Source organism: Phialemonium atrogriseum, assembly GCF_030411735.1.
Source record: "Phialemonium atrogriseum strain 8032-3 unplaced genomic scaffold QBC33scaffold_6, whole genome shotgun sequence".
NCBI lineage: Eukaryota > Fungi > Ascomycota > Sordariomycetes > Cephalothecales > Cephalothecaceae > Phialemonium > Phialemonium atrogriseum.
In genome coordinates, this window is record NW_026848143.1 from 984,107 (window position 1) to 1,010,905 (window position 26,799).

At 54.0% G+C, this 26,799-nt stretch overlaps 9 protein-coding genes across 9 annotated transcripts; 3 read left to right on the forward strand and 6 right to left on the reverse strand.

Annotated features, from left to right (window-relative positions):
- Positions 1-925: 925 nt before the first annotated feature.
- Positions 926-2,391, reverse strand: QBC33DRAFT_531722 (GTP-binding nuclear protein GSP1/Ran). Its single transcript, XM_060427320.1, has 5 exons — positions 2,100-2,391; positions 1,890-1,982; positions 1,681-1,834; positions 1,418-1,623; positions 926-1,359 (listed from the first exon to the last, which is right to left on the reverse strand). Exons 1-5 carry the CDS (start codon positions 2,163-2,165, stop codon positions 1,225-1,227), a joined length of 654 nt encoding a protein of 217 aa, XP_060285925.1. The 5' UTR covers positions 2,166-2,391; the 3' UTR covers positions 926-1,224.
- Positions 2,392-2,516: 125 nt separating this feature from the next.
- On the reverse strand, positions 2,517-4,000 carry QBC33DRAFT_531724 (26S proteasome non-ATPase). The gene is made up of 4 exons (XM_060427321.1): positions 3,671-4,000; positions 3,536-3,608; positions 3,155-3,483; positions 2,517-3,093 (listed from the first exon to the last, which is right to left on the reverse strand). The coding sequence occupies exons 1-4, from the start codon at positions 3,821-3,823 to the stop codon at positions 2,965-2,967; spliced, it is 684 nt and encodes a 227-aa protein (XP_060285926.1). The 5' UTR covers positions 3,824-4,000; the 3' UTR covers positions 2,517-2,964.
- Positions 4,001-4,696: 696 nt separating this feature from the next.
- Positions 4,697-7,823, forward strand: QBC33DRAFT_447451 (Dbl domain-containing protein; the record flags this gene model as incomplete). Its single annotated transcript, XM_060424430.1, has 7 exons — positions 4,697-5,389; positions 5,445-5,801; positions 5,856-6,056; positions 6,108-6,326; positions 6,374-6,608; positions 6,681-6,908; positions 6,967-7,823. 7 exons carry the CDS (start codon positions 4,697-4,699, stop codon positions 7,821-7,823), a joined length of 2,790 nt encoding a protein of 929 aa, XP_060285927.1.
- Positions 7,824-8,567: 744 nt separating this feature from the next.
- QBC33DRAFT_333102 (SDO1-like protein) lies at positions 8,568-9,395 on the forward strand. The gene is made up of 3 exons (XM_060423690.1): positions 8,568-8,901; positions 8,970-9,093; positions 9,186-9,395. The coding sequence occupies exons 1-3, from the start codon at positions 8,738-8,740 to the stop codon at positions 9,243-9,245; spliced, it is 348 nt and encodes a 115-aa protein (XP_060285928.1). The 5' UTR covers positions 8,568-8,737; the 3' UTR covers positions 9,246-9,395.
- A 1,238-nt stretch (positions 9,396-10,633) lies between these two features.
- QBC33DRAFT_513199 (uncharacterized protein) lies at positions 10,634-11,219 on the reverse strand (the record flags this gene model as incomplete). The annotated part of the gene is made up of 3 exons (XM_060425963.1): positions 10,634-10,690; positions 10,777-11,093; positions 11,162-11,219. The coding sequence occupies 3 exons, from the start codon at positions 11,217-11,219 to the stop codon at positions 10,634-10,636; spliced, it is 432 nt and encodes a 143-aa protein (XP_060285929.1).
- Positions 11,220-15,061: 3,842 nt separating this feature from the next.
- Positions 15,062-15,625, reverse strand: QBC33DRAFT_333496 (uncharacterized protein). The gene has a single exon (XM_060423691.1). The coding sequence runs from the start codon at positions 15,479-15,481 to the stop codon at positions 15,149-15,151; it is 333 nt and encodes a 110-aa protein (XP_060285930.1). The 5' UTR covers positions 15,482-15,625; the 3' UTR covers positions 15,062-15,148.
- Positions 15,626-16,414: 789 nt separating this feature from the next.
- Positions 16,415-17,456, reverse strand: QBC33DRAFT_333502 (uncharacterized protein). The gene is made up of 2 exons (XM_060423692.1): positions 17,169-17,456; positions 16,415-17,110 (listed from the first exon to the last, which is right to left on the reverse strand). The coding sequence occupies exons 1-2, from the start codon at positions 17,232-17,234 to the stop codon at positions 16,532-16,534; spliced, it is 645 nt and encodes a 214-aa protein (XP_060285931.1). The 5' UTR covers positions 17,235-17,456; the 3' UTR covers positions 16,415-16,531.
- Positions 17,457-17,954: 498 nt separating this feature from the next.
- QBC33DRAFT_604882 (Pkinase-domain-containing protein) lies at positions 17,955-21,317 on the forward strand. The gene is made up of 4 exons (XM_060432256.1): positions 17,955-18,366; positions 18,436-18,884; positions 18,955-20,626; positions 20,731-21,317. Exons 1-4 carry the CDS (start codon positions 18,049-18,051, stop codon positions 21,283-21,285), a joined length of 2,994 nt encoding a protein of 997 aa, XP_060285932.1. The 5' UTR covers positions 17,955-18,048; the 3' UTR covers positions 21,286-21,317.
- Positions 21,318-23,195: 1,878 nt separating this feature from the next.
- QBC33DRAFT_333521 (uncharacterized protein) lies at positions 23,196-26,086 on the reverse strand. The gene is made up of 2 exons (XM_060423693.1): positions 23,669-26,086; positions 23,196-23,562 (listed from the first exon to the last, which is right to left on the reverse strand). The coding sequence occupies exons 1-2, from the start codon at positions 25,689-25,691 to the stop codon at positions 23,312-23,314; spliced, it is 2,274 nt and encodes a 757-aa protein (XP_060285933.1). The 5' UTR covers positions 25,692-26,086; the 3' UTR covers positions 23,196-23,311.
- Between the last annotated feature and the right edge of the window lie 713 nt (positions 26,087-26,799).

Sequence of the window (26,799 nt, forward strand, 5' to 3'; positions counted from 1 at the left end):
TCCCAGAGAGGGCTAGAGAAGGGGTGCAACGGGGAACGTAAGAGCTATTTTACGGGATAGCGCTGTTATTCCGACGATCCAACAAGTAGAGGGATAACCTGGGAATGACAGCACGGGGCAACTAGCGCCATTGCCGGGTTCCGGTATACTATGTAAACGACTCAATTTCTTCAAGGATTTTCGCCGCAATTTGTTGCAACCAATTGGTGCCGAAGAGGAAAAAGATTAATAAGTGGCGGGGCTTATCCTTGATGTCATCAGGCGTAGCACTCTTTCGCCTTTCCCTATTCTCATTCCCCCGCCACCGTAACAAGTTCAAACAGCGCCAGCCAAGAGCGCCCAAAAAGCGTCCTCCGTACACACCCACTGGCTCAATCGGCTTAGACGTTCTCGGTATAGAGTTCTCGGTCCGGAGTACTAGCTTGCCTTTACTTTATGCAGCTGGCCTGTCACCGTAATCACCTTAATAATCGGCATCTTCAGCTAATATGGTAGGATAAGATGAGAAACTTTCGCCTTCGGGCATATATGTCGAGTGGGCAAACTGGTAAGTAATACCTAAGGTCCTACCTTCGATTCCAGTCTAAACGGATTTTTAGAATGACGGTGTAAAGAGCGCTTAAGGGCGGGAGGGTGGCGCATTTTTTTACCAATTTCATGTACATACCAAGATTAGTTGGCAAAGAGACTCGCGTCTTTTGGTACGGTCTCTTGGGGACGTGCAAAACCCTGCCCCACCACCAGCCCCTCATTTGAACTGGCGGGGCCAACTCACCGCCTTCAGATTTTGTCGAATGTCCTGGAATCTGAGGCAAAAACCGAAGATAGGAAGAAGGAAGGTCTTTGTTTGGAGTTGTGCCATCTTCTAGGAGGTAGCTAGGTAGGCATCTCAGTTCACACGGGAATACGGAGAACGCAGGCAGGATGGAGATATGTGCTGGAACGAGGCGTCCTTTTCTTTTGTGCTATCTGTCTACCTAATAGCTGCGGTCTCGCAGCAGTACGCCCAAAAGACTAGGGGTTCCGAAATTGATGGAAGTCCATTCAAGTCATGATTCTCTTCTTCGCGATCCTTCGACTTTTAAAATCGATCTTTAGGGTCCATCGATGATTTCTAGATGCCGCTCTTTGTAGAGAAGATGCAGTCTCCACGAACGCGACCCTCGTTGCCGATCCCAGCCCATGCTCGATTGCGTGAGCTGTTGCCACTTCCGTCTAAACAAATCAAAGGTCCTCCTCGTCATCCTCACCGGGGAGAGGCATGGCAGCGGCCTCGTTCATCTCCTTCCGGTATTGCTCGAGGAGAGCCTCGTCAACCTGGGCCTCGGGGGGAGCAAGAGCGGGGGCAGCGACGAATTCCTGACATAAGGAGATTAGTGAGCGTATTCGAGCCTGTGCCTGAAAATGTGTTACATACCAGGGTCGGGTTTCCGACAAGCTTGCGGGCCAACCAGAGGAAAGGCTTCTCGAAGTTGTAGTTCGACTTGGCGGAGATGTCATAGTACTGGAGATTCTTCTTGCGGTGGAAGGTGATGGTCTTTGCCTTGACTTTGCGCTCCTTCACATCGACCTTGTTACCGCAGAGGACGATGGGAATGTTCTCGCAGACACGGACGAGGTCGCCTGTGATCGGTTAGTAAGGATACCCCAAGGCGCGAACTAGGATAGGGTAATACATACGGTGCCAGTTAGGGACGTTCTTGTAGGTGATGCGGGAGGTCACATCGAACATGATGATGCCGCACTGGCCGTTGATGTAGTAGCCATCACGGAGACCACCAAACTTCTCCTGGCCAGCAGTATCCCAGACGTCGAACTGAATCTGACCGAAGTTCTGGTCCTAGTTAGCGATATTGCGACCTGACCAAGCTCAGATCTCCAGTCCTTACGGTAGTAAAACCAAGGGGGTGGACTTCGACACCAAGTGTGGCCATGTACTTCTTCTCGAATTCACCAGTCAAGTGGCGCTTGACGAATGTGGTCTGGAAACAAAATTGGCGGTGGTCAGCTTTCGAATACCCACATGAGAACCCCTCCCGGTAGGAGGAGGGGCCAAAAAGGCGCCGATGATTGTGATTATGACAGGAGAGTCAACATACCTTGCCCGTACCACCATCACCAACAAGGACCAGCTTGAAGGTCGGGACCTGTGCAGCCTCGGCCATGATCTCAGAATTGCTGGAGGTTGTGCGAAAAATGTAAACAAGGTCTGGAGGTTGGTCAGGAGATTAGCAGGCGCACAGCCGTAAAATTGTTGCAGAGCCAGGAAAAAGCCAGCTGAGAGAGGCGCGCAATGGCTTTTTATGTCCGGGGTTGGGTAAGGAGATAGGTACCTTCGCAGACGTTGGGCGTGAAGGATAGGTAGGTGAAAATCGGAAAGCAGGTTGCTGGGCTGGAAATGAAGATGCTGGTTTTGTATGGCGGGATGTCGTTTTCTGATTCCCAACAATATCACGTGCGACGTCAGGTGCAGTCATGGGGCGTTCTGGTTTGGGTACCACCAAGCTGGTTCTCGGGTCTACCATTCATTGGATTTTACTATGCAAAACTTCCTAATAATAAGCGCCTACCATTCTGTAATTGGTCGGTATTCTCCTGTCTCCCAGTCACTATCTACAGGTACTTGGATGCATTCCACAGGCACCCAGCAACCAAGTTCTAAGGTGATTAGTTTCATGACAGTCGGAGCATTCACTCCTTGTGTGCTGCTAACACGTCAAGGTTCTTTGTGTCCTGCAGCCTGTGCCCTGTTGTCTTTGTGAGGTTTCTTGCTGACCTTCTGGGCCAGATTCAGCAAGTAAGAGCGAGCCCATCACTATCCTGCCTTAGGTTGTTGACCAATAGATTCATCATTAACAACAGCCAGCCTTGGTTGCCTCCACTGCCTACTGCTGCCTGGCATGCGATAGATTTCATGCTTAGCCTCTCCCTGCCAGACATTCTCCCCCCTCCCCCCAGGTATTTTCAGAATGGCAAGATATGACAGCCAAGCATTCCTCTTCCACCCCAGTTACGCTTGGGTATCAGGGTCAACCGAAGCTCTTGTGGTCGGGTGGTCCCAGTGCCTCTAGAGATCTTGACGAGGATGTTTTGCTATGAACCATTAGTCGCAGTCGTGGACGATTATTCCTCGCAGTTGAAAGACGTGTATTACCCCTTCATTGCCTTGGACACATTCGCCAACCTTCGTTAGGTTATCGTGGTTGGACTTGTTGACATAGCCAAAAGCCCGTATCAGGTCTCCTGCCTTGAGACCTGCCGCGTCTGCAGGGCTATTATCGACGACGCTGTTCACCTTTGCAAAGGGCTCATCCAATACCTCGGGCACCGAATCCCTCAGCTCTGACATTCCTTGGTCGGGGACAGCGGGAACTTCCTCGTCTCCAAGGCTTGCAAAATGTTCGTGTAGATGCTTCTCGATGACCCCCATGAGGTCTTTATAATCGTTTCGGAGGTAGATGATTCGCGCTCTCGTGGTCCGAACTGCCGGTGTCAGCCCCTACCATCCGTCGATTCCAGAGGAAGAGGGTAGTACTTTGCGCAACATCGATATCAGCTCGGGGGAAGCCATCTGGCGTCAAAAGGCTCGTATGCATATCAACGCCGTGCTAAGTGGGCAGAGTAATGAGCCAACGTTTGAGCAGCAGTAAGAGGGCTGGGGGCACCATACAGAATCCAGCACGCTACTGAGAGCCTTCAGCTCGGCCTCCATGATATCCTTCTTCCTCTGAAGTTCCGCAAAGGTAAGATGCGCTGTTCCCCCATTTGTGACGCGCACAGAGGTTGGTCCCGAAGGGACCGTCGGTGCATGTAGGTTGTTCATGTTCAACGGCAATCACATGCTAGATAATCATATCGAGACTCGTCGCAACCGTCGGGTACGGTTCGTGGGGAGTTGGCAGGGAGACTGGGATTTCGCGGTTTAGCCAGCCATGAGTGACGACGCATCTAGCACAAGAAGCAAAAGAGCTCGAGAGGCAAGCTCTGGGCGGGGACCAGTTTGTTTGGCGGGGTAGTACCTACCAACAGGGGCTGGAGCTGCAGAGTTATCGGAACCTGGGAGCTTAAATTTCCCGATTGGCTGCCACCTAGGTAAGGTACGGATATAAGAAGGTGGCTTTTGATGGCCAGCCCATGACGGTTTGACAACCGACGGTTGATTGTGGAATCCAACTTTCAGATGCATCATCGATAATCAGAGGTATTCTACTTATGTAGGTAGGTATTGGCCACCTTTTCTGGCCCTCTCAGTCGGGCTCAGGTAAGCCTGGCCAGCGCCTGGCTCGACGCAGCAGACACGCTGTCCGTGGCGGCTGCTCTCAGGTCATCGCGTTTATTTCGGGGTCTCCTTTTCGTTTTCTAGGCATCCGATCGTTCTTGCCCTTGGTCTTCCATGTGCTTATTGTACGAGGTAGGTGGGAGTTTTGACGTAAGAGCCATTCTTTCCTTTGGATGGGGCCGCGAAGCTGCGATAGCCACATTCATTATCTCTTGGTGCAGTGTCTACACCACGTCACCATTCTAGCAACAAACGCCATGTTCTCTTCAATATGCATCTTTTCTTCCTTTTGTTGCTTGGCATCACGTTTTGAATCGACCGTCAGTCCCTGTTCATTACTGCATTGGAGCTCTTGAAAACTCTAGGAGTAGCTCCTTTATACCCCTATTTCTCGACTGCCTGCCGTGTTCTCCCACAATGACACTCGCCGAGTTCTCCCCCCTGCCACAGCACTCTTTATCGAATGTGTCTGAACTATCTTCTCCTGCCACTGTGGTTATCCCGGCTATACTCGACAAGAACGCTCGCGGCGAGACGGTTGAAAGATTTCATAATCCCGAACTTACTCCTAGCCTGGACGAAGTCGACATCGGGGGAGCGGGACCCATCACTCTTGGAGACTGCCAGCGCGCGGTAAATGAGCCGGATAAGCCGTTCCACCGTTGGATAAGAACTTTGCGTCGACGAGCTCTCCAGCGACAGGAGACGTCTGGCGTCTGTCACAGTCTCTCTCGTCACACCTCTCGAGGTAAACCCCCAGGGCATCGGCCACGGCATCACCGGAAGTCATCTACAGGCTCGTCCACTGCCTTTGTCACGACTATCAGAAGCGCGAGTGTTTCGCTCACCAGTGTCAATTTGATGGTACGGCCAAGGAGGACTACCGTGCGATCCTCCCAGGGCCATTCCAGAACGGATAGGAGCAGCAAAACCTCGATCACAGGGGCGCGGTTATCAGTCGACGGTACCTATGTGGACAGACCAATGGCCATGGGTCCAATGGCCATGGATCCAGACGTCACGGAGCGGTCGCTGCAAAGACGCCGCATCTTGGAAGAACTCATCAATACCGAGGAGGGCTATATTGGGGATGTACGGTTCCTGATGAACGTAAGTTACTCGTTCCCCTGCTATAAGTCTCGGCTTAGTTGGAACGGAACCTTAGGTCTACGTTACCATCCTTGCTTCCTTGCCTTCCCTCTCGACCGGGCTCCGATCCTCTATCAATCGCAACTTGACAGAAATCGTGGAACTCCACGAAGAAATCCTCGGTGACTTGCATCACGCTGTACCACACTCTGAATATACGCAAATCGAGTTTCCAGTGCAGCCCGCCAAGCCAAGCACCGCAGCCCTCGGCCACAGAAGATGGAGGAGTCTAGGTGCTGTTCCTGAAGAGAAGGATGACATGTCCTGGCTACAGGCTGTCCCCGGGATGACCGCCGACCCTCAGGTCGCAGCGGAGGTTGCCAAGGTCTTCGCAAAGAAGGTAAGGTGCACATGTTGTTCCTCGGTGTCCCCTGTGCCCTCTATATCCTGCAATGCATGGCTATTTGCTCCCCCTAACGTGGTATAGATGAGTCGATTCTTTGTATACGAAGAATACGGCGCTAAATATGAGCTGATGATCAAGGACGTTGCCTCGGCGCATCGAACAATACCGCGGTGGGAATCCTACCAGAAAGGCCTTGAAACCCTGGCTGCAGCCGTGGGCACAGCCAGCACCAAGGGAGACCGGTCCAAAAAGTCCCTCACCATCGGAGATCTCCTAGTCAAGGTGAGTCTCTCCTGCAAACGCCGTGCTCTCTTGGGGCCTGACACCTTCCAGCCTATTCAGCGGGTCTGCAAATACCCCTTGCTCTTTTCGGAGCTTCTAAAGTATACACCAGTGTGCGATTGTCCTCACTCTCACATGGAGATTGAGGACACCCTAGTCAGGGTTCGGGAAGCCACTGCGGAAATCAACCAGGCAACCAATGATGCCAGAATAAAGGCCACTCTAGAAAAGACGTGGGTCCTTCAAGACCGTCTTGTCTTTCCAGCCCAAGTTAGTTGCTTCTCCTAAGCTGAGGGTGATGTACTGACCGGCACAAGGTTCTTGATGCGACTTCGAAGAACCACGTTCGCTCGTTCGGCCACATTCGACTCTGCGGTGCCTTGCATGTCTGTTGGCAGACTAGAGAAGATGTTAGTGGAAGATACATGATCGCCCTCCTCTATCGAGACTGGCTGTGCCTGGCACTCGCTGGCAGGGTGGATCAGATGTACACAATCCAGGCCTGCATTAGTGTTAATAATATCAGGGTAGAGGCTGCTAATAATGGCCGAGGTAAGATATTCCACCTTCCACCCCCGATGCTAAAGTTGGAATGGCGTCTTCGAGCCATGCTGACACATGCAGGACTGCAATGCCATACAGCGCCCTACTCATGGAAGCTTGTGTTCATGTGCGACCACCAGCTGTACGAGATGATCATGACGGCGTGTACACCCACCGAGGAAGAAGCATGGCGGAGTCGACTCTCTCATCCTCCTGTGCCCCTGGATTTCCATACTCAGAAGCAGCCTACTCTGTTCAGCTCGCTCTTCCTGGACATTAGACCTCTTGGAACGGTTTTTGGAAAGCCAGGTTCGTCCTTGCTAGTCACGATTCGGAAGTGTCGACATCCGTTGACTCTGGCGTGTAGGAACAATTGCCAGAAGAATATCTATTCATCGCGCCACCACAGTTGGACCAAAATCTCCCATGTGCCAGGTCATACTGAAAAACACCAGTGTCGTGAAGAACTCAGCAAGCTCGACACCTAGAGTCCCTATCAACCGGTCTCAGTCCTTGTCGACCATAAACAGCCGGGTCCCCGTCATAGCGCCATCTCGGGGAGAAAGAGCTCGACTCGAAGCTCTCCTGTCAGACGTGTGGACACGCGACATCCTGCCGTTTCCCGGGATAACTGCCCGATCCAGGAGCGAGCATCTGGTCAGGGCATCGGCAACATCTATGATGAGGAAGCTGAGTGTCGCAAGCATTGCCAGCACCTTCACAAAGCGGACTCCCAGCACCGCCAGCTCGGCCATGTCCGCAGGGCAGTATACAGCTACAACTAGCTCAGGCCAGCCGAAAGACATGGGTGCCGCAGCAGCAGCCATGGATTACGAAACACACGACGGGTCCGGCAGGTCTCTCCTCTCAGAAGCCCCGGATGAGGGTGGAAGGCCGAGTCCCTCGGTGGCGGCGGTGGACTCTGAATGGGATGCCGATGTCCTGAAGACAGTTCGCTGTTTGGAGGCGATCAAAGTGCAAGGGGAGTGCCAAGAACAAGAGATGCCACCGGCCCTTCCGTCGCCACCGAAAGATAGCAGCAACAGTACGGGACCTCGGCGGCAGGACTCAATGGCACCTACACGGGGTTCCAAGGAGGAAGATGTATGCCCACCACCACATGCCAAGGCAAGGCCGCACAAGTTCCAGAGTCGGTGGGCGGCCAGAGTAGGGGCTCTGCATCGGCAGGTTGTGGTCCGGGTGATTCGCAGTGTCGTTCGTTGAGACAGCTTTACATGGTCGGAGGTATTGAGGGAGAGCGTTGCCCCGTCGTTAAGTAGGTGAATGTCAAGATACCCTCTTCATTGCGACTGCCAGCTGGTTACATTATCTTTTCTTTCCTTGCTTACTTGATGGCTCTCTTTCTTTCTGTTTCTTTCTCGGACTCTCTCGTTCTCTTACATGCTTGCATTTGCCAGAAGCCTGCCCAGCCTCCACTCCACCTCCACATAGACTAGTATAGACAACCCAATTCAGAAGCGAGCCCAGTCAACCGAGCAGTTTGCGCATAGTATGAAATTAGGTAGGCCTTGCCCCATACAGGTGGCGCGTCTTCAAAAGTAGCGCGGCTGAGTCCGCCCAGAGCTTGGCGATGGTGTGGATCCAGATCTACCCTGTACACTACAGCATCCTCCGAGCAATATATCCCATTTCCAACTTTTCCGTGGGCGCAATCATGCCCGCGGCTACTGGCTTCTCTGCCTCGTGTATGCACCAATGCACCAATGCATCAATGCAGTGTGATGATGTACAGTACTACGAAGGATGGAATGGAGCCCATTGCTATCCTTTTCCGTAGGTAATGGCGTGAAAACCAATTCTGGAGGTACCTACACTAGTTACGTACATGCCAAGGTACTTGCGCAGCACTCAACTTATGATTACAAGGTGGGGCCCGCTTGGCCAGCTCTCAGCACATATGACGTAGCCATCATGAGCTCATCCCCCTCTCGCTGAATAGCTCAAGAACCAGCTTTAAAAGGCCGGAAGCCCCAGGCACGAGATTCATTCTTCTCTTAATATCACAGAGTAACTCTACCATAAATACAAAGTCATCAAGATATCCAATTCGCGGTAAATACGCAACTACAGTACCGTCAATAACAAACACAAACACTCAACCCCCAAAACTACCAACAATGGCTCGCGGCGAGACTACCCAGACCAAGGTCCACTTCAAGGGAAGCAACGATGACTTCGTCGTCTTCCTGGAGAGTGAGGAGCAATACAACAAGTGGCAGAAGGACAGGAGCATCCCTCTTGCACAGGTCGTCTCCGCCTTCAAGATCTTCACAACAAACCGGTGAGTCCGCTTCATCTATCTATCTGGCTTCGCCCAACCTCCCGAGTCTCGCTAACCCAGTCCGACAGACAAGGTGCCCAGGGCCCTTATATGGGGGCATCCCAGGCTGATCTGGAGAACGAGTTCGGTACCCACGTGGACGATGACGTGATCATACAGATCCTGGAGAAGGGCAATATCCAGCAGTCTCAGGTAAGCAAGCCCACATACACATAACTTCCTTTGGTTCCCCCCCCCAAAAAAAAGACAAAAATTGGAAACTGACCGCCCCTCGCCTTTTGTAGTTCCCCGAACGCCAGGGTCACAAGAACGAGGCGCAACACGAGCGAGTCATGAATCACTAGAGGTCTTCAGCTAGTCGCCAGATACGGCGTCGGGGCTCTTTGGCCGGGCCGGCTTCGGGCGGTGGTGCCGTTGAGAGGCGGGAGTGGGGCCATGAATGGATGGGACGACGAGCAGTTTTGTTGGAAGGACCAACGGAGCGGTTCGGGTTCGGCATTTTGAGCCTCACTCGGCAGATGTGGGTGGGTTATTCGGCATGGGAGCCGTTGGCGCGTGCGTTTTTGATTGTTCGTTTTATTTATTTTCGGCGCCGCTCGGTGGGGAATGGGGGATTCGAGAAAGCAATGACCTCTCTGAAAGGTTACAGTATGGAGTAGAGATTACCTCCTACCAACCAACAAATCAGCGCTGAGAAGCGGCCTGAAAGATTAGTTAGGTCTGTCTGCTGCAATGGCAACATCTTTCTCAAACTGGCAGCAGGAACTCTTTGCGGTTTTCCGTGGAGCATGTGCATTTTGGTTGTGAAACGACTGCGCGGTTGCCGCCGCAACAGCGTCTCGGACCAAGATTTGTTTCGTAAGGGTTTCGAAACTCGACCCATGCCCGCCCTAACATAAACTCATCAGAGCGAAATGACAAGGCCAAAAAAAAGAAAGGGGACTCTTGGCGACTGTGGCATTGACTAATGTAATTATTCAATGCGAAGGGCTCGGCTCTCGTTGAAACGGGCTGAACGCCTCTGAACTAGGTAGGGTATGAAAAGTGTAGAATCGCATTCATTCATTCGAGGTCGTCACTCAAGAAAACACCTCCTGTTTGCACAGCCCTTCTCTGTCCACAACCCAAGTAATTGGGCCCGCGCCTCGCTCGCCCGGCCTGGTATCACCGTAAATGCTGATTTTGAGAGATATGTCCAAAGGATCTGTGCGATTAATACAATTCCTGGCCTCCCCGATTGAGGACCACTCCGCCCTCATCCGTGCCCCTCCCCACCTGCTGCTTCTGCTCCATCAAGCATCAGTCCCTCCTCATGCCCCTCACCGTCCCAAACACAACACCCCTTGGACACATTGCCCCCTTCCCTTTGCCGCCTCGCCCGGTCGTAGAAGTGGATCGTCAAATCACGAACACGGGGTGCGATAAAAGAATGTATGTAGGCCATGCTGCGCGCGCGAAGAATATAGGCTGTAATAGATATGAAGGGTTGGGAAAGGCCGGCTGAGAAGTAGAATGTGTTCGGGAGTGTTGCCGGCCGTCATCGGTGTAAGGGGAAGATTCCACCTTTCAAGGTCCCTTCCCCACCCAAAGAAAAACCCCCCAACCCCCCAACTCCCTCGCCCTCGGGATCGAATCGAGGAAGCGAACCTCTCCCTGACCGGGGGGAAGGCGAGAGGGTGATATGTCATACTAGGGTGCTGAAGAGGGGGTGGGGGGGAAAAACCATTGGAACCTATGTGCGTACTGCTCGTCCGCGTTGGGGGAGAGTCCAAGGCTTGGCACAGACGATCTGGAAATCGGATGTCAACGGTGCTGTTCAGTAGCGATGGGGTGGGGAGCAGTTGGGACAACTCCAACTGGGATGGTTTTACTAACCTCGCCTTCGCTGTAGGCCCAGAAATACGCGACCAGTGCAACGACGTAGTAGAGCGCGGCGTTGGTCCCTTGGTAGATGAGGGCGGCGGACAGAGCGACGAGCGGCAGGGCGGCCAGGCGGGCCTCGATGCTGCGGTGGATGCCGGATCCGGCGATGAAGCCCAGCGGCCATTCCCACGCCAGCAAAAAGAGGCCTGATAGCAGGTTGATGATCTGCAGGATCGGTATCGGCTTTACTGCGGGGTCCAGGCTCCTCGTGAGGAAGTCCCAGAAAATCTTGGGCCAGAAAAAGCCCTCGATAGCAGCAGCGATTTGGTCTGTCGGACTTGGTTAGCGACTAGTTCCATCCCCCCTGGAAATCCTCGCTCGAACTGGTTGGACCTACAGGTTGCCGCGCTCAGGGTGATGAGCCTCGCCCAGTGGTTCTTGATAAGCCTTCCCATAGTTTCTTGCTAGTCGGTCGACTTTGATTTCGAGATGATGGATTCGCGGTGGTGAGTTCCTTCTTCGGTCCTTGCTGGCCACACGAGATTGCTCTTTCCCTTCTCTCTTGCCGTGTCAAGCACGCACGCTTTTAAATGATGCCTTGCAATATATCGGACCGTTCCTGTCAGGTATGCTCCCAAATAACCAAATGTGTCGAGACCGGCGAACAACTAGCTCCGCGGGAACCAAGTACGAAAGACGCTAGGTCGAAGAGAAAGGAAGAGAATAGCAATGCAAAGTGGTGAACGTCGAAAAGAAGGCAAGTATCCGGACCTGCGGCTGGGAGGAGTGTTGACGCAAAAGTGTCGATATGAAAGAAGGCTATCGACCGAGTGCACAGCGCCGGCGAAAGAAAGGAAGGGAGAGAAGGCGGACACGGAGCGAGTAGAAGACCAAGGCTGTGCCGACTAATATTGGGTCGACAGAGAGGCGGAACGGAGGTGGTACTTGCCCAGAGGGCAGCACCCGAGGCCGGGGAGGGATGTGTATCAGACTGGGTGGAGCGTGTCGGATGTTTCTGGCTCGACCCTAGCGTGATATCGTTCGTGATCCAGGTTCTAGTAATCTGATCTATGATGACAGCTGGCATCCGAGCGGCATGAAGCTGTTTCTAACGAGGCTTTACCCTGCTGAGGACGAGGACGGGCAGTGTGGGCAGGGGTGGGTGAGAGATGAGGGACCACTGTTACTGGACGGGCATGCGATCGTGGGTAAATCGGATGGCGGTGTTTGAAGCGGTCGCCAAACAGGGCGCAGTTGTCAGGGCGGAGGGAACAGGCCAGGTATTGAGCCCCTTACGCATTGAACGACGCCTGAAGATCAGACAAGGCGATGGCCGTCAAGGGGGGAGAGGTCTGAGGCAGGGTGGAGTTTTAGCATATGAGAAGGGATGCAAGCTGGATCTTCAGACACTCGGGACGCATGCGAGTTTAAGAACTGACAGGGAAGGGTGGGGACAGTGGGACATATGTATGAGCGGAGCGGCCCTAAAACATGTGGACAGGAAACTACACGACAAGCCAAGCAGGCCATGGAAGGAACAAGCGAGCAGCAAGCCATGCGGAGAGGTCTCGTCTCTTGAACGGACGACTTTTGAGCCATTCCCCCGCCTCCCGCCATGGGTGGCTGAGGATCTAGTGTAAAAGTTCCCTCATGCCCTACACTACATGGTCCGCAACCGGGGCATTTGACCCAATCGAGATTAGAAGCAGCTCGGGTCGGATCACGGTCTGCCTGCCCAGAAACATTTACCAATGGCGAGCCAGGAAAACAAGAATGCAATGTTCTGTCTATTGGCTTGGTGCGGTTAAGCACAGGGTCATATTGGGCAAGTATTGGGCTGCAGGAGCGGGTGGTGAAATGGATGGAGCTATTGAGTGTCGTCGAGAGAATATGAATAGAAAGGCTTAAGCCGTTGAGGCCATTGGACAAGCCTCGGCGGTTAGAGTTTGAAAGAGGCCAATCAGGTGCCAGCCTCGTGTGGTCTCTCTGCAGCGGCGTGGCAGGGATCCTCTCCTGCAGGTGAAGTTGCAGGGGCACGATTTAGCGTCGTGAGCCCTGGAGTAGGTACCTAGGTACTCCATGTCACACGGGGATCACAAGGAAAGTACCGATCCCAAGAGGAGTTGCTTGCGCCGTCGCCAACTCAACAGGACTTCTCTTCAGAGCTACCGGGCAATCCTTGGAGGTAATCTCCAAGGCATCAGGTTCGAGACGGACGATCAGGCTGGCCTCAAACGGGCGTCTTTGGCGATGTCCCCTGATGAAGCAGCTGCTGTTTGAGAACGATACTTCGTGTCTGGGCGGGGTCCAGGGTTTGACGGGGGTGTGGCCGGGGGGTGGAGACACTGGGCGAAAGCGGAACGAATCCAACGAGCATGCTTCCCGCGCGGTCCGTGCTCTCAATATCCAGTGCATTCACCTTGCGCATACCTAAAGTTACGTAGGTAGCATCCCCCATGCCATTAGGCTTGCAGGTGGTTATCTCATCAAGGTACCTACCTACTGTATGTACTGTACCTACCTGACCTTCCCGTCAGCTTGGAGTGATATTCCAGGTCCTCAACCACATGCTGTTGGCTTGCCAGAAAACGGTGGTTCCTATGTAAGGTTGGTCCCGACAATAAGGAACGAGGTCTCACTCGTGAGCCTTGCATCTCTCCCACGCGGCAATTCCAGACGCCAAGGACAGGAGAAGTCCCATATGAGTTCACCGCTGAACCTAAAGTGTAAATTCTTTTGGGACAACCATTCCCCCAAGTTCCCCAGCCATCCAGCGACGGTGAACTTGGCATGCTACCCTATTGGCGCCTTTGGGGGGCCAGTGGTTCGAAGGCAATGGATGAGTGAGGGCCATGTATGAATCCCGTACATTAGCGTCAGCGCTCCCATATGGTGCATGTTGAGATCATGCGACTTATCAGTGAGCGACGAGTCGATGACTAGTTTGCCAGGGGTACTTGCTTCACGTGGGCGCTGGAGGAATAACGCCACACCTGGAGAGGAACCAAATCCCACGAGGATCCCCGCCGCACACTATCTGTCGGACTTCACGAACATAATCATTAGCCGGCCGCCGTATCGAGCCATGCACACACATGTAGATCAAGAGCTGGCCAAGTGAGATGATAGGTCCTCGATCGATTGCCAGGCACTAGTGCAATCAATAATTAATTGTGAATGCCAGACTTCTATCACGGATGGCTAGACGATGACCTGCTCTAGGCTGAGATACGGATAGGATACAGTTCGAACGTCATGTCAAGGCTTTCTCTCCTCATACCCAGTGTTTGGTACTCGTCAGGCTTGAACATCGGCGGGGTGGCTCTTTCGGGGTTCGCCCCCGAGTCAGGGACTTATATTCGCAAATCGACCGATTCTTACAACGCCGCGTTACACAGGCGGAGCCGGGGATCTCTAACTCTCCACCCCGCTCGAGAACTCCCGCCCCGGGTCTCCACATCCCCCAGGTTTTATTTTTAACTTGCAGGATGACCACCTCACACTCGCATCAAGGCTCGCTGATACTTATCAGGTGGTCGACAGCACCCTACCATATCGCCCCCTTCTAACCTGACAGGCCGCCTCGTTGCCAGAAGGACTGGGCAGTAATGGCCCCTGCTACCGACGAAATGCGCGGGGATATTATTGCTCCCAACCTGTTGGGCTCAACCTTCTGGTTTCGGGCGCCCAGTGTTCTCGCTGAGCTGGCTCTGACTCTGGACCTCACTCCCACTCTGGCTCTCACTCTGAGCAGCCTTATCGGCATGTCTGGATTGGTTGGTATTTGATAGTGAGTCTGGCTAACGAGGGCGGTTACCTCCCGACATGTGGGCCAAAACGCCACATCACACATCACTGGCAGTATTTCATTACGACTTTGTTACTGAGAACCTGTCTCGACTGCCTCAGATCAAGTATCATCACTGGCAATATCTGTTTACGACTTTGTTCCCCCGTGGTGTGTGGGAGACAAGAAACGGCCGGAGGTTCTTCTTGGGCACTCGAGCTTTTATATGTGTCGGCCCAAGGCAGCAAGCTTCACACTGCCCCCCGAACTTTGAGCTTGTTCTCTCTCTGACTCGCACTCGAACTCGCCACCCGGGACGCATAACTAAGGATGGTTATAGCTTAAATATTGAGTGGTTGAATTAGATTGATCGGTGGAAGGGATAATAACACACTTCTATCAGTACAGCTGCAAATGGTGGCAAGCAACATCAAAATACTTCGATCCTGGAGAAGCTTCTCGAACACTCTGAAGGTTTGCCCGTTCACTATCCCGCCCAATGGCTCCCACTGGACGATGCCACTGTCAGAATATACTATGTAGAGGTGAGCGTGTCCTTCGTATTACTCGATCCACATGTTTCCCTCCTGTGGCAGATCATTCTGCAGCTTCGTCGCCCATGCAGAAACGAATGACACGTTCTGCGTCGGCCCCAACGTAGTCTTGGAGAATCATTTGCCCCTCTGGCTTCGTTGCCTTGTCTAGAAGATCACTGAAGCTTGAATTGATGTCGCTAAGGACATTAGTCGCGTGCGGTGAGAGCGGGGGCCCGAGAGCACAATGTGGAAGAAGGGCTTGTGGGGTGGAGCCGGGAGGGCAAGGCAACGAAGGCTTGGTAGCGGTGAGCCGACTTGCGAATGAGAGGAGGGTGTCTGGGAGATCATCCACTGATGTAAGTGGTATAATTGGCATGGCGAACTTGTCCATCATGCTTTTTCTCTAGGTCAGCCCCTGGGCGATCTCACGAGGTCCCAAAGGGGTGGTATAGGTATACCTGATCTGGAGAGTCATGTACGGCGCCAATCCATGGTCTTCACCGTCCCCTTGCAGCAAGAAGACGACGGCGCAGTTACAACCCCCCTCTAAATGGTACAGTCTCTCTATCCTCTGCCAAGCATCGGACATTCCTACATCAACTGCTGACAGAAGGATGAAGCGGAATAAAACCTCGCCCTCCTCTCCAGTTGTGGATATAGGAATAGCGACATCATGCGTCCCGAGCGTGCACTCTACGACATGGTTAGCCATCGATAGCATTCCTACCAAGCCCTTGTTGCTTCCTGATAATTCCATACCTTTCCAACTTCGTGGCCTCTTTTGGAGAAAGGCGGGAGCCGCAGCTGCCCATCCCTGGCGCTTGCGGAGACTCGAGCAGAACATCTGGCAGGGAGCCGATCATGCGTGAAGTTTATGTATTCTATGGCGTCTATCCAGGTAAGTAGTATCTATGAGAAGATCGGGAGTTGATATAATGCTAAGAAAGGATGAAAAAAAGAAGTGGATTGAGAGGAGTTCCCTAACTGCCTTTCAGCAACACCCCTGGCTCGTTCTTTCCTTGTTCCGACTTTCCCTATCCCAATACTTTCAGATATGGGTACCCCGAGGTACCGAAGTAGCCAACCGAAGACCGAAACACCCCACGCTATGTCTATAATAGTCCCAAGATCAATATCTACAAGACATCGGTATAATACATATAAGTTGACCGACAGAATTCCGAGCAGTCTCCGCATGACTAGTTTATAGCTGCCTTCTAGCCGGCCCATCGACGCCCAAATGGCCCCTGGCAGTAACCCAGAAGCAGGGCAGCTGGCAGTGGTTGGTATGTCACCATGGGTCAGTACTCTACCAAGACCCCTTAACCACACCAATGCTTGGCCGTTTTTCGACCCGCACTCTCCATCAACCAAAAGCAAGTGCCACGGATTCTGTACGAGAGCCAATAGAAACAACAGCTCTCGCAGAAATCGGGGCACGTACTTAGGAGGATGGGGTGGGAAGCAGTGGCTTTTTGGTCTTGGGATCATGGAAAGCCCGCAGGGCGACCTCGATGGCCTCGAGGCGACTTCGTTGCCGCTTCTCAGCCTCCTCGAGCTCGTCCTCCCTCCTCTTGAGATCGTCAAGAACTTCGTTGAGTTCTCTTATCCTCTCCAGGTTCGCATCTGGTTTTTGTGACGATCGCTGGTACTCAAAGATGACGAGCCCGCCTGCGACAATCAGGATGAAGGCATCGCCAATAACGTCTGCGAAAAGGTCCACAGCCTTGGCTTCCGGCAGCGGCCTGAACCTCCTCCGCCATATGCTCCTTGGAGCTGCTATTGTCGGGTGTGATTCCTTCGCCGTCGTTCCGTACTTTGCCCTCAACTCCTCTTCCCTGTCTATCTGCTCCTTTGTCTTGACGGTCGGTGCCTCAGCCTTTTCCTTGGCTTTTATTTCCGCCTCGGTGTTCCGCAGCGTCGCAACAGACAGCCGCATGTTCAGTTGGTGTATCATCTGCCCGTATTTGGCCGCAAAACCCCTGAATCTCGCGTGTTCGTGCGCCTGGTGCTTGATTTGGTTCTGCAAGCAGGACCATGTCAGCGGGAACCCTTCCGCGCGGGAGTTCAGAAAGACCTACCGCGCCATATTTGGAGATATGCCGCACAAAAAGTGAAGCGAGTTTGAAAAGCGGAAGGTGGACCATTGTATCAGTGTGATACCTCTGCCCTTCAAATCGTCAGGGAGGCTCTGGCTAGCGCTCTCGCGAACTGGACAGACAACTGTCTCATTCAACTCCAATGAGGCTCATTGTTTGCGACAGTAGATATGGAATTCTCCTAGATATCAGCAGGAGCAGTGTCAGGTAACAAGCGCATCTATCCACTGATGTTCGCTGACTCACTGAGCCGACGTTATTCAAACCCGGCGACCGTGGGGAAAGACCCATCGAAATTCCGGCCAATAAACTGGAGTGGGTTCGGTGAGCTCCTAGACCCCTGTCTGAAGCTACCTGGTTGCCCTGCCGACCCGCCTAAAAAAGTCTAAACAAATCAACACTAGTCACCGCCAGTCAATGCACCTCCTCAACCACATGAAGCAAATCTACGTAGTAGCGCTTCGCGAATGTGACAATTTCCTTCTGCGGCACCCAGGAAACCTCCCTGAAATACCATTATTTGCTTGCATCTTGCTTTGGCCGAAAGTTGAGCAGTAAGTGAGCGATTCCATTGTTCCGCCCCAACACAATCTGAAACGACACGGTTTTTGGAGAACTTGGACGGTACATTCCTTTTGGCGACTTCTTTGACGAGGAACACCCAGTGGGAGGTAATAAAGTGTCAATTGATTCTAACACGGAGTCACTAGGAGTATCTGGCAACCGCGTTCAAAGTCGATAATCCACCGCCCCGTCACGCATCACGCTGTTCACTTGGGCATCTCGTGAACAGCGACTTTAAAGCTAGCCACTCCCGACTTCCACTCCTGTCAGATATTTTGGCCTATGAAACGCGGGAAGGATGGGTGTTAAGGGCGTCGACATGGAGGCCCTATCGCCAAGAGATGCGAATGCTCTGCGGCCTCGGACTAACGACCTGAAGCCAAAAACAACTGCGCAGGTGAAGCCGGCCAAGGAGAAAGATCACCCTCCTCCGCCTCCGAACAATGTCACCGAGCCACCATGCATCGACCGCAGGGAGGGCGCTGTCTACCAGGTTGGCAAGCTTCTTGGGAAAGGAGGCTTCGCCATTTGTTACGAGGGGAAGTTGGCTGCGACATCAAAGCGATATGCGCTGAAGATTGTCAAGAGTCAGATGCCGCTTAAGATGGAGCAGAAGGTTAGCACCAGCGCCGTTTCCTTGACCACTGCATTCTACAGTACCAATACTGACAATCGCCCAATCTAGTTCCAAACCGAGCTCCAGATCCACTCAAAGATGAAGCAGCAAAACATCGTCCAGTTCCACAGGGCGTTCTCATTTGAAAACTGCACCTATCTCGTCCTAGAGCTGTGTCCGAATGGGTCTCTTATGGATATGGTCAAACGGCGAAAGGGCCTGACGGAACCCGAGGTCCGATTCTATTCCGTCCAGATTGCCGGCGCTATCAAGTACATGCACAGCAAGGGAATCATCCACCGTGACCTAAAGATGGGCAACATTTTCCTGGACAAGCACATGAATGCCAAGATTGGGGACTTTGGGCTGGCTGCATTGCTTGTCACTGGCAAGGATATGCACACGATTCGGAGAACTACCTTGTGCGGGACTCCGAACTATATCGCCCCTGAGATCCTCGAGAAAGGCAAGAAAGGCCACGACCACATGGTTGACATCTGGAGTTTGGGTATTATCATGTTCGTGGATCACTCTTCCCCCTCCCCCCTCTGATACTTTTGCCCCAAGAGACTAACCTACACTGCCCAGGTTTGCGATGCTCACCTCAAAGCCTCCGTTCCAGTCTTCCACGACCGACGAGATATACCGTCGTGCAAGAGAGCGAGACTACGAGTGGCCGATAGCAGAAACTGCGCAGAAGTACGTCAGCCAGGAGGCCAAGGAGCTCGTAGCCAGAATGCTCCAGGACGCAGACATGAGGCCTAGCCCAGACGAGATTATCGAAGATGACTTCTTCGTCTGCGGCTACATGCCTGTCCCGTCGGATATTACATCAAAACTCCGCGACTGCCCACCAGAGAATCCGGCCTTCTACGAGCGCGCTACGAATGCCCAGATGATGGACCAGAACCGCCGCAACCTGGAAGAGATGTGCTGTGAATGTGGTGTTGGACCATGGGGCGGGTCCCAACTGGTGCTTAAAAAGATATGGAGGGAGTGCGCCGAGGAGGAACAATATGGCCTCACCCCAGCCATTCCTCTCGCCAAGGGCATTGTGTACAGGCCTTTGGACGACGTTCGGAACGAACAAAGACTTCAAAGCCGACTCGCAGTCCAGCAGCCCCAACCGCAGCCTCAATCGTCCCAGCTGGGAGACCGATCTGAGGAGCTGAGCAACTTATCCCAAAGTGCGTTCCCACCGAAGGCACCGTCAGGGCTTCTTCGAGCGCCGCCCCAGAGCTTCGCAGCGCAACAGCGAGCACAGAACAAACCAGCATCAACGTTCGGGATTCTCCGGACCCAGACGGTGGCTGAGCCCGTGTCCAGGGATGCTGGCACTTTACGCGCGCGGACGAGGCGTGAACCGGCGGTCGAGGAGAAGACCGATGCGCCTGCACCTACATCCAGGGGCATAGCCCGCACCCTTCGGAATCACCTCTCATCCAGAGCTCGAGTACCTTCAGACGGACCCGCCACGCAGTCGGTTCAACAACAGAGCTCCTCGAAGGAGAAGGCCAAGGAAGAACGAACTACTCTGTTCAGTCCCTCGGAGTATAAAGAAGACGTGCCGGGCACACGGCCCGACGTGGTTCTAGACCGACTGCGAAAGCTTCAGGCAGAGCTCGAACGCGCACTCAACGCGCGCTCTATGGCGATATTGTCTTCGAAGGACAAAACACCGTCGCCGCCTCATATCGTCGTGAAATGGGTTGACTACACAAACAAGTTCGGCCTGGGATACATCCTGAACGACGGAAGTGTAGGGTGCATCCTCCGGAACATCCCCACACAAGAAGGGACCAAGAGTGGACTGCTGCCGCCAGCATGCATGCTCGTCCGCGGAGCGGAACGACACTGTTTACGAAAGGATGACCCATCCTACACAGACAGGCATCAGATCGTCCCCATGACGGAGGGAATATACTTCTACGAGAACAACGGCGAGGAGGGTCTTTCTCGTGTGCGAGTCACGCCTGAGATGTTCAGAATACCAATGAATTCTGACGGCACGGTCGGCAAACTGTCGGCCGGCAAGGATATCTACGATCACCGCAAACGAGAGCGAATCGTGCTCTGGAAGAAGTTCGCCAATTACATGATCGCGTACGGACGGGAAATCGAAGGACCAGAACAGGCAGATGAGCAGGCACTTCAGGTGCCAACCATCACGGATCCTACTGCCGCTCCGAGCGATATCGTCACCTTTTATCAACGATTCGGGGACGTCGGCTGTTGGATGTTCTGCGATGGGCACATGCAGGTAGGTTCCACTGACACAACGATCTCCATGATATATTTACCAGAGACGGGGAAAGGGAAGAAGAAGAAAAGAAAAGAAAAGAAAGGCTAACATCTCGACCACAGTTCAACTTCCCCGATCATACCAAGATCGTCCTAGACTCGACCGGAACATGGTGCCACTTCTGGCACCTCCCCCAAGAAGCAGCGAAGCGGCTCGAGGAGACGGGGTCGCTGGACGAGTCGGCGCTGGATAACAGGACGGTGCTCTCGTATCCGGTGCAGACGCTCCTCAACTTCTCGACGGTGCCGAAGCAGCCGGTGCAGCGGGCGGGCGGCAGCCGCAGCGCCAGCGCCACGACGCGGCGGCGGCCCGAGATCAGCCCGGAGCTGCGGGGCATACCGGCGGCGAACCAGTTCCGGCGCAAGGTCGAGTTCGTGCGCGACGTGATGCGCGAGTGGAGCGCCAACGGCGGCGTGGGCAACAGCGACATGAGCCGCGCCGGCCGCCTGCGGTGGACGGGCGTCCGCGAGACCCGCAACGTCGCCATACCGGCCAAGCACGTCTGGGTCAGCATCGGCGCCCGATGGGGGGACGAGCGCCTGTCGGCGTACGTGGACCCGCGGAACCCGGCGGAGCTGGGGCCGGATATCGACGAGGGGAAGAAGCAGGGTAAATAATTAAAGGGGGTGTGGGGGGCGTGTGTGACTGCACACGACGGGCGAGGAGACAGGAGCCAGGCGCTTGCTCATGAGGAGTTCCGGAGTACTCGGAAGAGAATCGGCTGGTACGACTTCATGAATGCGATGAAACTTGGATTCGTTTTTTCGGTTTTCTTTTTTAACCTTTTTTTCGTTTTTCTTTTTACCCTTCCCCCCTGCCTTCGAGAGCGCGGAGGTTGTGTGTGTGTGTGAGTGTGTGTTCCATCCCAGGTATAGCAGCGCCTTGGAGTCGCAACTTCCTCCGGATTCATGGTCTCGAAGTGTCTGAAATTGATGTCTATATAAAGATGCGAGTGTGGTGGTTTAGCAGGCTGGTGGAGTTCTCTTTTCTTTTCTCTCTCTCTCTCTCTCTCTCTCTCTCTCTCTCTCTCTCTCTCTCTCTCCCTGTCGTTCGTTCCCTAGCACATTCCCATTTCCGTTGATGGCATGGCGTAGGTGAGCATGGCACTTATTTATCTACCTAGCTACCTAGTCAACTACACCCTTCTCGAAGGTGAGGGGACTCTGTCTTTCGCTCCCCATATGGGATGCGCTAGACATTTTAATAGTGGAACGGAATGTCTCTTGAATGAGCAAATGAACGAGTCGCTTTGTACGGATATCTGTCTCGCGAAAAGTATGACGGGGCTCCCGCAACGCTGATCCAGGCCAACGGGCTGTTTGACTGTGCAAGACTTACCCAGCAATAAAGAGACTTGGGAATGGTACGGCAACCCCGAATGGTTCTTGTGTGTTCAATTCCTCCTGGGTATGCTGCTGTGAGTGTAGAAAGGAGCCGACGCTCACGCGAGATTCAAATGGCAAGATATTCCCTGATGCCCCGGAGGCCAATAGCATAGTTGCTCAATGGTTGTTGGACTTGATGATAATATCGCGGGAACGGATAGGTGGGGAGAACAATAGGTAAGGGGTAAAAGGGGGTTGAGGAGTCTTAGAGTCACAGAAAGAAAGTATCTCGGGCATTCTGTAAGCGTCTATGGGGGCAATGGCATATATGTCGATACCTGAACTAAACTTGCTCGAATCCTCTGGACACACCCATTGTTCGACTTGTCACAAGGCAGTCGGGGCTCACAGGAGAATGGGCATCGACACGATAGATATTACGCACGGCAAGGTCAAACAAAGCTCATGAGACGACCGGCCTCAGGTGCATCATCAATGGTGATAGTAAGCATGTTCATGGTCTACCTAGGATGATTCTACCTTGCGCCCGTGTAAAAAAAGATGAATGACCAACAAAATCGCTCGAGGGCCTCAGCCACTAACGAGGAGAACCGACCAAAAGCAAAAGCAAAAGAGAGAGAAAAAGGAAAACAGGCAGGCGCCGAGGATGATGGGGAGGGGGGCTCGCGATGGAGCCATATTATTATCTTCGGGAATGTACACAAGCCAACTGAATTCGCAACGGTCGTTTTCCCATAACGCCTGGTTAGCGCGAGGGGAGGGGGGTCTCCCAAGGAGTGTTGGACCGCCCCCCGTCGTCCTCCCGCAATGCAAATGCAACACGACAGAATCAAACAATCAACAACGTCCCACCCGGTCGGACGCACTAAAGGAAACAGGATGGATGCCGAACACGCAATATGAGCCGCTGGCGAGTATGAACTATCGGGGAACCGTTGGCGATAGACGTCGCTTTATCGTCCCCCCCTTCCGCTCCCCCACCGCTGGATTTTTTTCTTATTTCTCTTTTTCAAATTGTGTATCTGGAGGACATGGCCGCTGGCGCGCTGGTGGGAGTGGGAAATAAAACCATTTCGATCTGCAGTCCCGGACGCCCGTGCAAAATGGGAGAAGGTTGGTAAGAGTGCAGATCTGATGATGCTAAAAAGAAAGAGTCTCGACGTGTATCCAGGATCGGGAGAGTTCGCGTGGCAAGGAACCAGCAGGGCTAAAGGGTTAGGTTCCACAACCACCGACCTGTCGCGACCGTCCATTACCTCCTCAGGCGGCTCGATTCGTCGGCCAGGGCGCCGACACCTCACATTATAACGCACTCCTTGTCGTCCTTTCCTCCCTCCGCCTTCTTAATCTTGCCGTTCCGAGGAGGGCCGACATCCATCGGAGTACCGCCACTGGCGGCAGCCCTGATTACAGCCAACCGTTGCCTGGCGCGGTCGTCGCCTGCGTCCGCAGCCTTGACGTACCAGACGTTGGCTTCGAGCATGTCGCGCCGGCACCCAATACCCATTTCTGTAAAGTAGCCAACTGCATACTGAGCCTTGACATAGCCTGGCGAGAGAGAGGGTGTTAGAAAAAAATTATCTCCTGAATGTGGGACGGACCATTCAGGCTCCGGATTCACAGGAGAATTGTCCCCCAAAAAGAGATAACGTACCAAGCTCGGCCGAGCGATGGGCCCACTCATAAGCCTCCTCCTCATCTTTCTCAAGGAGCGGTTCTGCTCCAACCATGTACCAGGCGCAGAGACCCATCATCGCGCCTGCGTGGCCACGCTCCGCAGCGCCCGTGTAGAAGTGTACGCTCAGGGCCGGATCATGGGGACAGTTCAACCTGCCGTGCTCATACGCATCGCCCATCCGGTAGTTCGCTTCCGCGTGACCCAGGTCGGCGGCTTGGGTGAAGAGCTCGGCGGCGTAGCTCTCATCTTGAAATATGTCGTCTCCGTAGCCCGTCTCGTACAGGCAGCCGAGGTGGTAGGGAGCGGCGTTGTATATTGCGTCGGCCGATTCTGCCGCGAGCTTGAGCCACTTGATGCCTTCCCTGTACCGCTTTTCCCCCAGGTCGCCGGACAAGCACGCCTTCCCAAGCCTGGTCATAGCACCCGGGTGCCTCTTGGACGCTGCTGTGCGTAGGAAGAGGACGGCTTTCGCGGGGTCCTTGCGGCAGCCCCAGCCAAACTCGTAACATAGCGCGGCGCGGTAGGCAGACTCAGCGTGGCCGTGTTTCGCAGCAAGGACGAAGAGGGGAAATGCCGCGTTGTAATCCTCCTTGCCCTTGCTGAACAGACCCGAGGCGTAACCGTCGGCGAGGTAGTACTGCGCGAACGGGTAACCATTGCTGGACAGTTTCTGGAGAATGGCGCGGGCCTCGCGAACCAAGTCGAGGGGCGAGGAACCGCTGTTCTCGACAAGCGGGCTCTGCCGACCCTTGGCGGGACTGCTCCTTTTACGGTGGTCGTCGAAATTCAAGCCCTGCTCTTGTGCTGTGGCGATCAAGAAAACGGCGAAAGAATATTGAATAGAGACGTCGTTGGTCTTCTTCACATTCAGTCTGTACATCTCTAGTGTCTTCTGGGTGCTGAGGAGAGATGCGTTCGTCCCGACGACATTGCGCAGCTGCGAATTGTCGAGCGTGATGGGCGCGGGCGCGGGTTGCGGATACGGCACATTGAGCAGTTCGGCGTACGATGAGGGACGAATGTCGGGGGATCTTCGTGAGTGGGCAGACGGCGCTCTGACGTGGGAGCCCCCATAAAACCCAGGGGACCGACCGCGAGGTCCGATATCAGAGTATACCGAATAGGCAGATCGGGGGCGGGGAAGCGAGGTTCTTCCGCCCAAGTGAGAGTTGGGAGTCAAGTGGCGGTTGATACTTGCAGGATGCTCAGTGAGGTCGGGGTTGGACTGTGTTCTGGCCTCTTGGAGGGCTGAGATGCTCGAGGCCCGCGGTAGAAACGCCTGGTGATGGTATTGGAGCTGAGGGACAGGCTGGTTTGGCTCCTCGATTATGGAGCTCTCGGGAGAAGCATTCTCCTGGCTATCGGGGGCCTCGTTCACCCCCGATATTGAGCTTGCACTTGTAGTGGCTGACGACTCTGCTGAAGCCTGCTGTTGGCCGGTGCTCGTTGTCGTGTCGGTGTCCCGGCTATGCCTGTGCACCTCTTGCGCTTTCGACTCCCCACTGATACTGGCATCTTCCGGCTCCGGACTGGCTATGCTGTCTCTCAGAGAAGGCTCCAGGGACCGCGGTTCAGGGGTCGGGAGGGCATTGTCACGTCCCTTCGGGGTGGTGCGGATGCTGCCTCCCCAGCCTGGCAGAGCCTGCTGCTGAGGCTGTGCTATCACGGGAGTATGTGGTGGAGGCGTTGGAGCTTGCGGCGTTTTGGGCAGTGGGCGTTCGGGGATACTGGGGGCCATGACACTCGGAAGGAAGTCGTCTGTCTCGATGCTCACGTTCGACGGCTGTGGCCAGTGCTCAGGGTGGAATTCCACCTTGACCGGCGATAGAGGCGGCTGGCGTAACCTCGGAGACCCGCCTAAAGGAACGCTCGGCAGAGTCTTCCCACTGTCTTCCCAGTCGCATTGGTCCGGGCTGAGGTCATGCAGCGGGATGGGTTTCCGGCGAATTGTGCCATTTGATGACGATTGCCTTCGCGGCGAAGTTGTCACGGCGGCCATGGTGGCTGGAAGTGGCCCGACCGGGTTGTTCAGTTCGGCACCCAGCTGGCCGAGTCAAGCTGGCCGTTGGGCCGGGCAGGACAGGTGGGCGGAACGGTAGGCAGCGGCGCTGAACCGTGAGGGGGAGGGGGGAGGGAAACGACGTTATTGCAATTGCTTCGCTGTCATGTACATCTGGGCGTGCTTTGATGTTGCAGTTGCCTTTGTGAGTTGCTTTGTATCAGTTCAAGGGAAGAGAAGACGTCTACTCCTCGAGCCAGAGATTGAGCGGAGGGGAAGTTGTCGGAATACGGCTGGTTTAGCGAGCGACAGGGCCACGGCGAAGGCGTGGGACCGGACAAATGAATTAAGACTAACAGAGGTGCAACGATGTAGTTAGAGGAGCTCTATTCAACAGCCACGATACGATGGGCGAGTGAGGATTAAGATCGTGGCTTTGCAGGCACGAAACAACGAAACAGAAGAGGTGAGGTTGGGACTTCTCGCTTCACGTAACGCCCAGCAGGGTGGTGGAGTGAACCTCTGGGAGGGCGGCTTATACCTTCTAACTGCGTATAGCCTGTTATGGAATAAAAGAGGGATGGCGGACACGGCCAGCCCCTAGTTAAAGGAGAGGGGCCAAGAGCGAGTGGGAATGCGATGACGAAGAATGGAAACAGAAAACAGAAAAGAGACGGACTAGCTGCCTACCTTACTTAGGTCTTCTCCCAACGCTAAGCCTCTCGAACTAGGTAACTTGCACTCTTCCAATCTTGCACTTTTCACTATTTCCGAGTCCCTTTCTACTGCGATGAGAACTACCTATGCGATGAGAAAGTTCTGCGAGGATGCTGCGCGGATGGCACGAGGAGGGCAGCAACAAGCAGCAACGAGCTGCAACGAGCTGCAAAAACGAGAAGCCACAACCTACCTACCTACCTACATAGCTGCACTTCCAACAGTAACCTCCTGCCTACCATAGTAACAGGCGCACATCTTGGCGGAATCGAGATGCGCAGCGTATGCACGCTGCACGGTCCCCAAAACTCTCAATTGTATCCGCAAGTCCCTGCGAAACCTCGAGCGCTGCTCGGTTTGTGCGGGAACGGAATACACTGCGAGACTACTG